General features: G+C 35.4%; 1 protein-coding gene across 13 annotated transcripts in view; it reads left to right on the forward strand.

Moving 5' to 3' along the window:
- TJP1 (tight junction protein 1) overlaps window positions 1-9518 on the forward strand; it is a 159650-nt gene extending 150132 nt beyond the window's left edge. For 3 of the 13 annotated variants that reach the window (XM_048956403.1, XM_048956404.1, XM_048956407.1), the window contains exons 24-29: window positions 27-77; window positions 833-1008; window positions 1707-2148; window positions 3562-3779; window positions 4654-4797; window positions 7903-9510. In XM_048956403.1, coding sequence (XP_048812360.1) covers window positions 27-77; window positions 833-1008; window positions 1707-2148; window positions 3562-3779; window positions 4654-4797; window positions 7903-7997 — 1126 coding nt within the window. In that variant the 3' untranslated portion in view covers window positions 7998-9510. Of the gene's footprint in view, window positions 1-26; window positions 78-832; window positions 1009-1706; window positions 2149-3561; window positions 3780-4653; window positions 4798-7902 lie in introns of all 13 variants that reach the window. The other 10 variants (XM_048956397.1, XM_048956399.1, XM_048956395.1 and 7 more) reach the window with 10 other exon arrangements.
- The last annotated feature ends 462 nt before the right edge of the window (window positions 9519-9980 follow it).

A 9980-nucleotide genomic window follows, 5' to 3' on the forward strand; every position in this document is an offset into this window, starting at 1 on the left:
TTGCTGTTTGCTTTGCCATCACCTAGATTTCTTGGCTCTTACACTAGCTATGACTACTTGAAAAGGAACATCAAGTGGTAAGACTTGTTGATGTGAGGATGTTTTCAGGTGTCCTCTCACTGTTACATTTCATCACGGGCATTATGTGCACTTCAAATTTTAAACACATGAATTCTAAAAGTTATTGCTATCTACTCAAGTCCAAAATCACAGGGATTTGCAAAATTAATCATTTTCTGAAAGAAGCTTTTTTGAGGAATATTTCTAGTACAACCAAGAATTATTTTAGAAATGAGATTTTTAAAGTTGTTTACAGTATGCACATAAAGCTAGTGAAGCTTAAGCTGATTGCATTTCTAATTAAGATGGCATTGTTCAAATACTGGGTGTATTTAGAAAAGTCATACTAAAACTCATCTTCCTTTTGGCTACCTATTTTTACCAAAAACAACCTATCAACCCCTTGAGAAGAGGATTTATATTCTTATTTTAAAGATGTGCTAAACTGGAAAGTACTTTCTTTACTGAAAATACCCCTTAATGAAATTGAAAAATGAAGATCTGTAGGTTATTGTACAAATACACCTGAAATGTCATCTGCCTTTTGTTTGCCTTGGTTTGTGTTACTAATCTTCTTAAGATTCAGTGTTGTCTTGAAATATCTTGTGCTTATTAATGAATGTTTTTATACTAGAGGAAAGATATTTAAGAAAAAGTGCTTTAATGTTTATAGGAAAAAGATGGAAATCGGGTGATCGTAGGAGAAAAATACAGCAGAAGCTCAGAGCCCTGAGGAAACAAAAGTCTTTCTTTTTTCCATTCATTTCAACAGGGGGAAGCCAACTGATGCTGAATCAATGGATAGATCTGTTGGTGACAAGCGCTATGAGCCAATCCCTCAAGTTGCAACTCCTCCTCCTGCTCCTTCAGTCCAGTACACACAACCTCAGTCAATTAATAGTCCTGTCCTGTCTATCCCAGCACATCACAAGCCTGCACTTTCTGAAGGTGAGCAATTAGAACACTAACCTGCTCATGTGATGTAGGTATGAAATGTCACGTTCTTTTGTGAACGTTTCAGCATGCGTAAGCTGCTAGCTGTGTTTCTCTTTAACTGATCTTTTGAGTAATTAAAGTTGTTGAGTTTTGAGAAACAATTCAGGATCTTATCTGAAACTTTAACTTCCAGGTATTGTTAGTCACTAGAATTTTTTTTTTTTATTCTGAAATTGAGTGGTCTCAGAAAAGATTAAATAAAATTTTGAGTATTTAGATGTTCCTTATGCTTTCAGATGGGAATTCTTTAGGCATGAGTAATAGTTGTAGGTTTCTGAAAACAGATGTTGTTTCACATCCTTCAGAAGAATGCCCAGTCCAGCTGAATTTTGCAGTTTTTTGCAAGTGTGTAATGATATTGTACTTTGAAAAATTGAAAACAGGTATTACTAATTAGTCTAACCTTCTTATTGAGCAATTATACCATTGTGGCTAATGCCACTATTTAGTGAAACAATAGGTAATTTTGTTTTTGTTTTTGTTTTTTTTTTTAATTAGAATGAAGTGTAATAGAAGAGATGACGTAAGAGAGCTGAACGTAGTAATAGGTATTTTATATAGTACAAAAATGGACTAAATGTGCCTGCTGTGTATGACTAGAAATTCCTGATAATTTTTCTTCAATTCTGGTGTTTTTATTTGTATTGCAGTTAACTCTGTGTCTGACCCTCCTCCGCCTCAAAATAAGCCAGCAATTTTCAGATCCTCTAGAGAGGACACTGTACAGTCCACCTTTTATCCCCAGAAAAGCTTCCCTGACAAAGGTCCTGTTAATGGAACTGAACAGGTTCAGAAAACAGTCACTCCTTCTTACAACCGTTTTACAACAAAACCTTACACTAGTGCTGCAAGGCCCTTTGAGCGCAAGTTTGAAAGTCCTAAATTCAACCATAATCTCTTGCCAAATGAAGCTCAGCATAAACCAGAGTTGCCATCGAAGTCTCCAAATTCTCCTCAACCAATTTTGAAAGCACACAGCTCATCACAGCCTCCTGAGTTTGACAGTGGAATGGACACCTTCACTGTACAGGTCGACAAGCCTAAATATCAACCAAATAATGTAAATGCTGTGCCTAAAGCCATTCCTGTAAGGTAAGCTGCTTGGGTTTTGTCTCCAGTACTAAGTCTGTAGGAGTTAATCTGTTAAACCATATAACTTACTTTTGCTGTGCTTCCATCTTCTGCTGATGTCAGTCCGTAAGCAAAGATAGCTTAAAGGTTGATACTGTGATTCTATGATTGTGCAAAAGAGTGCTGAAGAGCACTCAGATTCTTAACATGTGTCCAGTGTCATGATGTCATTTTGCATTAATCATTTTAGTAATTTATCATCGCTACAAAATGACACAGCTTTAATTTTCCATTTCTCATAATAAAAATTAATTTATTGTTATTTGTTTCTAAAAGATAAACTTCATGCCTAAGAATAGCTGTCACAATGACTTGTATTTTCTCTATATGGTTAGAGAAAGTAGGTGCATACTATGTTTGTATACAGGATATTTCAAAAGTAGTCATAAAAAACAGAAGTCACTCCATCAGTTTTGTTTGGTTTTCTTTTCTGTGAGACCAAATAAGGCAAGTTGTTTTAAGCACTTATTTTCCCAAAGTACTTAAACTATAAGAATTATGTCACCAGCAGCAAATGATAGCACTCTAATCTTAAACTTTGCTGACTTACTCAACTATTTTCATTAATATTTTCAGAATAATGTTTTTTATTATGATTTTAAAGTTAGTAATGAACAAATCATAGTCAATCCTGTTTGCTTTTTCAGTAACTCAAATATTGAATAGAATAAATCCTATTTGCTCTTAATCTTAGGAATGTTTTGATGCTGTGCAGTTGCAGGCTGCACAGATCTTGAAATTATTGTCATGTTTTGAGTGAAATACTTTTAGAAATCAGAATCTACTCAAACCATTTGATAACATTCTGTATCTTTTTATTTGTATCTTTACAATCTGGAAATGTGTGCCTTTTTTAAGGGTTTTGTTTTCAGTGCATGTCTTGCAGCTGTTATGCTCTCCCTCATTAAAGCTTGAAATAAAAGGTTCAGTGGAGATGGAATTATAAGTGCTATTTGTTAATGGTATTGAAATCATAATGGAATTTTGGGAAGGAAAGGAAATCTTTGGATGTGCAATATACTTGGTTTTCGCTAGTTGAAACGTGTAACAAAGAACAACAAGCTGCTTCAGTAAAATTTCAGAGATGGACACGTGAAAACTTAACATTCAAGTAGTCCAAAATCTCGCCCTGACAACTTTCTAAACGTGTTCAGAGTTTATGTGCATTGATTCTTGTCTTATTCTGGTGCAAATATCCTTTTCTCATGGCAGAACTTGAAGCACTTTGTGTCTTAGGTGTCCCCCATAATTGAGTGTTAGACACAATTAACGTGTCCTTATCAGAGCTTGCTAGCTAGTGTTAGGCTGTAAACTAGCAAAATGAAGAGAAGACAGTGATAAAACTGCTGGGCTTAATCTTTGTTTTATATTCAGCCCTTCAGCACTAGAGGATGAGGAGGAGGAAGACGGACACACTGTTGTAGCCACAGCAAGAGGTGTATTCAACAGCAATGGTGGTGTATTGAGCTCCATAGAGACTGGAGTTAGTATTATTATTCCACAAGGAGCCATTCCAGAGGGAATAGAGCAAGAAATATATTTTAAAGTCTGCAGAGACAACAGTATACTTCCACCTTTGGACAAAGAGAAAGGTAAGAGCTGGTACTGTTTATTATGCTGTTACTTAATATTACTATTTTCTAACAACAGCAAAATGAGCTATAAGAGCATATTCATGTGCTTCCAGTGTATTTTATGTATTTCTGTCTGGAGGTACAGAGTATACATCTCAGAAACAAGAATTAAAAGGAAAAATATTCAGCTTGGTATTGGAATTTTCAACCAAAATAAAGGCTTTAAATCATAACTTGAGTATTTGTAAAGTTGAATGTAGCTTTAAAGCTTGCTATCAAGTTTGCTGAAGTATGGTTCTAAGTACCTTTTCCAAGGATCTTAGAAAATTCAGATTGCCTATGATAGCATATTCTTATTAATAGTATATACATTATTAATGCAAATTGAGTAGTGTGTCTTGTCGATTTTTTTTTTTCCTAGCAGTCTCTTTCATAGCGTTACTTCAACATTCATGCTGTTTCTGACTTAAGATACCTAATTTCCCCAAATCAAGAAATCAGAAATTTGAATCTGTAATTAAAGCATTACTTGTAAAGGTTCAGAGTAACTGCAGATTACAAGTTAAACGTAACTGAATAATCTTATGTTACAATGGGAATTTTAAACTAAAAATAGACTTACACACTTGTATGTTCTGCATTCTAACTGTTATGATAAGAAGTCATAAGCTTTTGAGCTGCAGGAGGCTTGATTCAGCCCAGCATGTCATAAATCCATGCAGGTGGAGCACCACCAGCCACAGCAGAAGCATGAAGAAGGCTGCTTGCTAATATGGGGGTTGTTTTTTTGTGTAGTAGATTTTTAGATTGTGATGTGTACCACTAGGAGGTCATTTCTTGTCTCTGAAGAAAACAGAGGAACATTAACATTTTTTTCTTCTCTGAACTGTAGGTGAAACACTTCTTAGCCCCTTGGTAATGTGTGGGCCTCACGGACTAAAATTCCTGAAGCCAGTGGAGCTGCGCCTGCCACACTGTGCGTCTATGACCCCTGATGGTTGGTCTTTTGCTCTAAAATCCTCTGACTCCTCGTCGGGTATGCTGTCCTCCCTCTGTCCTTTTGGGGCTTTTGGGTGCTATCGTATAATTTAAGTTAATTTGGCTAAAGATGATATGTAATATAAAGAAAACTTGATCATTGTATTTGTGTCAAACTCTCTCATTTCACTTTCATTACAAATGTCTTTTCTTACATTTATTCATGGTGCAAATTCATAGCTAAAGCCATGATTGACAGCAGAAAAACAGAGTAATATATTTAGTCTCTTAAATATAATCGTATTTTTCTATTCTGTCTTTTCTTGAGGACTGCTACAGCTGAATACACTTGAAATGATAATCGCACTAAAATTGAGAGGAAATGATTATGTACCTCTGATTGGCCTTTGTAACATAACTGGTGTTTGTCTGTTGCTTAATTAACCATATAGGACTCTGGCAAATCTTAACAATCTGCATGCTCTTAAATCATGATTTAACGCTTGTTAACTGTTTCCATGTGTGCAAGTTGATGCTAACAATTGGGTCATTTAAGAAAACTATAGTGTTTCAGTAAAAGCATTTACAATTCATTTTAATGTAGCTGGATTTTCCACAAGACTTTTCTTGCTTGCTTCTGCCTATTTTTCCTCTACCGCCTTTTACCCAGAAGTTTCTGGTTGATAGTAAAAGTTGCAACTAGGTTGCAATTCTATTTACCTGTTCATTTTACCTCACTGTGACTTTCTGGGAACAGGGGGAAAATGTATTGGCTGAAATTGTCAATGAGAGGCCTATGTTAGAATTCTGGGCAAACTTCAAGCGTTTCAAGCAATTTCATGAAATGGCTGTGAGGTTACAGAAACATAAAAGATAAAAACCAAAAAGTTTGCACATTTTGGGGGAATAAGTCTTAAGGTTTTATTCAGCTACTTTCAAAAACTATGGTGGAAGATATAAGCCATTCATGTGTACTATGACCTAAGCAATGACTGAACAATGTACTTCTGTATACAGCATTTAAGCCACCATGTATGCATATCTTCTGTCACTAATGTATTTATCACTGTCAACACCAAAGCACTGATGCTTTGAAAATGTAAAGCATCGATCTCCTTGATGGTGATTCAATAACTTAGAGGTATTAAAGGCAATAATTTTTAGTTGTTTTTATAAGCTACTATATGCATGGATTGCATGCATCTATTTAACAATGTGTGTACATGGCAGTGTTAAAACACAGATGCATAAATGATAACGTCCTGAAAGGTAAAATTACATACAAAAATGACACAATACTTTTGTAACTAATAGCACCTGTTCATGAACTTACTTGAAGTGAAGGGAGAGAATTCAAAACGATCTAACCAATAACTGAATCTGGGACATTTTTCTCCCTTTCCAAAGTGGTGTGTGTGCGTGCGCGCATGTGTGGGAGCAAGAGCGTGTATATTAAACACTAACACTTTCTGTATTGTAAATATTACACCACATTCTGTTAATCTGAAATGGGATGTATATCATAACATTGCTCTTTTGAGACAAACCTTAAAATTAGGCAATTCTGTCTTATGATATGTAAGTAGACCATACTGTGTCTTAAATAAATTATTGTTTTCTCTCTTTTTAAAATAGTTGCTTATGGGACTCTGATTTTTCAGGTGGCTTTATAATAACAGCTAATAGAATTCTGGGGTTTTCCTCTCTTCAGTCGTCTGCTCTGCCTCATCTTTTCTGAACGTGTCCATGTTCTGTCCTAAAAATGACATTCATTTGCACTTAACATCCTTTCTGCTATGCTTAGGCCTCGTATGTTATTTTACTGGTAAACACCTTCAAACACTTCTATGATTTTGGTATTAAAAACAAAATAAACAAGAAAGCTTTTATGGCCACAACTATTTTAATATGGTACAAAATAGTGAAGGATCATTGTTTCAATTGCTTGCCTTTCTACTAACATAATCAGTCTTGTGAGTTTTGAGACTAAGTGGAACTTCCTGCATCTATAAAGTGAAACAGCCTCCAGCATTAAGGTTCTTAACTGAAATAAGTAGTTTTGGCTGGCAGCAGTAAACTTGTTTGTATTCTCTAACTGTACACGTGCCACTTGTACTTCTTTGTCCCTACATCAGATGTTGCCATCACTCAGTGCATTGTGTACTTCATTTTGTTTTCATGAGTTAAAGAAAATTGTGGAATGACATCACTCATTCAGTGCAGAAGTCTGTGGTGTATGTAGCCTATGTGACAGGGTTCTCTTAACGTGTTGCACGCTTCTCTAGAATGAGTGGCTTTGAGCCATTTAATGTCATTTGTATGGAAGGTATAGGAAAGTAGTAGTGCATTTTTTCCTCTCTTCTACCGTAGTGGGGTGATGATGCATGATGCTTTTTCTGTAGCAATAACTTTTAGAAATGGCTCTAGATTAAAGGAAAAACATATCCTCCAGTCAAAGGAGGTGTCTGAATATGCAGATGGAATTTAACCTTTGTCTGCTGAGATGGCGTCTGACGACGCTCGCTTGTAAAACAATATTACACAGAACTTTGACCGTGAGTTGGTATCTTCTGTTGTAAAAAATCTTAAGCATGTACCAGCTAACTGGAATATTTTCAGAATGTCAGTATTTCACCCTTCAAAATAACACTGTAACTGCAAAATAATTTCTATTCTGTCTACAGTAATTTTCATAACAGAAAAGTAAATCTACCAATGTATCGGTGCTTAGTTAAAAGTTTGCTTCTGCTTTGACTTGTTTGTGCTCAGAATTATTCCAGAGACTTCAAATGCATCCTAACCATAGTTGCTTTTTGTATCTCCTAATTTCTTTGGCAGCTTAGGAAAGAGCCAGTGAATGCTTCATTCGCTGTTAACGCTTCTGAAATGAAAAGCACAATGTTGATGCTGCAGAGTAGCATGACTTGTATTTAGCATTTCCAGAATATCATACCGTCTGTTTAGCACAATTGATCTATTCTGCATTATAGGCAAATGAAGTGAAAGATTTTGTTAGTAATGTGCCAGCTGCAGGTTTAAAAAAAGAAAAAAAAGACATGTTGATTCAGAGCCTAAAAGTTCCTATCCAAGAGCTTGGTTGTGTCAAGTTGTGCACTGTTTGACAGCAGATACTAAACACCAGCATTGTGTTTTCCTCCCACAGGTGACCCCAAAACCTGGCAGAACAAGTCTCTTCCTGGAGATCCAAACTATCTTGTTGGAGCAAACTGTGTCTCAGTCCTAATTGACCACTTCTAAATATTAAGTTAGCTGACTCAAGTAAATAATGTGAAACTGAGATGGACCTTACATATAAACTGAACCACTCTATCAAGTATTAACTGTTCTATAAGTGATAATGGATCTTAGTGTTTAAGCATCTTGCTTTAACTAACAATGGTTTAGCAAGTACACTCTTTGAACCATGGTCACAATACATGCCACAAGCAGGGAGTGTACTGTGGGAACAAGGTAGGGTTCTTGCAGGTTCTGTATGCTTTGGTTTATTGGTTGTTATTTTGTGTTAATTTTTTGTTGTTTTAAAGGACACTACTAGTATTTCATTGTTTAAAAATTGAAAGTACCAATGGGATTATATTCAGAGGAACTGAATTTGGTTCATACTCCACTGGCAAAACACAGAATTTGGCCTACATTTTTAATACTGTGTATTTTCTAATTCACAAGACTACATTTTGGTCTCTAGTTTTTAAATGACTTTGAGTGTATGTGTCCAATGAAATGGCAATCAACTTTGGGTAGCACAGTTTAGATGTTTTCCTCTGCTGAGAGGCTAATATAAACACATCTACTTACTTACTCTGTGTGGAAACATTGTCATGAGAACAGGGGGGAGGGGGAGAAAAGCATGTGGGATGACTATGGTTCAGTTGCCTCTGTGGATTTGTAAATTAACCACGTTATTACAAACCTATTAACCAGCAGGGATGCCTTACCCTCATGTTTTTAATAGTCTTAGCTCTCATAGTTCTCTGTATTAAGTTTGTATGGCTTTTGTGCTTACCTAGATAATATATCATGAGAGACTGGAGAGAGAGGAACAAAAAAACAATTGTGAATTTGGGTTAGAGAATGAGTACTGTTTGTGTTCATCAGCCAGAAGAGAACCAGGGGAAAATGATGGTATGTTTTCTGCTATGCATTTGAAAATTTATAGATGTTATAGAACGCTTGTATATAATGCGTGCATACCACTTTTGTTCTTGGTTTGTAAATTAACTTTTATAAACTTTACCTTTTTATATATATAAATATATATAAAAACAAACAAAGTTTCTTAAGGATATCTTTGTATTCTCATACCTTTTGAGCCTTGAACTTTGACATCTGCAGCAATAAAGCAGCATTTCTACAATATACAAACAAGGACATTTTTTAAAAAATGCACAAAGTTGTTACCTTTTTAAGTGCTGCATTTAAAGAGTATAAGTCGGAATTCTCTACTTTGATTAAAATCTTGAAAAGTATCCCTACTGTAATTTGTCATAAGGATGCTGTACTATGTGCCCTGAAATGTATTTTTTTACTAATAGACGATTTATTACGGCACATCGGCACTACTACTGTTTAGATAATATACCACTGCATTCTGTTAATGAGTTATTAGCTATTCAGGTGTGGCTGATTTTTTTCTCTGCAGTTATTAAAATTACACATTTCTAAATATACAGAATAAAACTGTTTTTAAAATAATAAAGGAGATTCTAGTACCTTATTGTTTCTGAAATGCATTTATGTGAACGCAACAAAATCAGTTTTGATTTTCTGCATAAGTAAATAACTGGATTCTGTCCTAAGTTGTAATGGTAGACAACAGGGCTCCTGAGAGCTCCTCTGTTGGATATGGACAATGTTTGTGAGCATGGATCCCCTCGAAATACTCAACACAAGAAGATTTGTTCCTATGTATGATTCTGTATATTGATGCTAGTTTGTTTCTTATGCCTGTTCTTCCAAATACCTGCTAGTGTTCTAGCATGTCCATGTGCATGTAGTCTAGGTGTAAAATAGTTGAGTTAATCCTATAGAATCCCATTGTGAGGCCTGTTTGAAGTACTCAGTGATGAAGTAGTAAGCTAATCTGGTTCTATAAGAAAAAGTAAGGGAGTGACTTGAAATAATGCTTAAAAACAATGCATAGCCATTTTCTTTCCGTACTCCCACTAGAAGTTTTGTCTTTCAGATGTGACTTATTCAAGAACATGCATTCACTGCTGTTAC

The sequence above is a fragment of the Lagopus muta genome, chromosome 10 (genome assembly GCF_023343835.1).
Source record: "Lagopus muta isolate bLagMut1 chromosome 10, bLagMut1 primary, whole genome shotgun sequence".
Lineage (NCBI taxonomy): Eukaryota > Metazoa > Chordata > Aves > Galliformes > Phasianidae > Lagopus > Lagopus muta.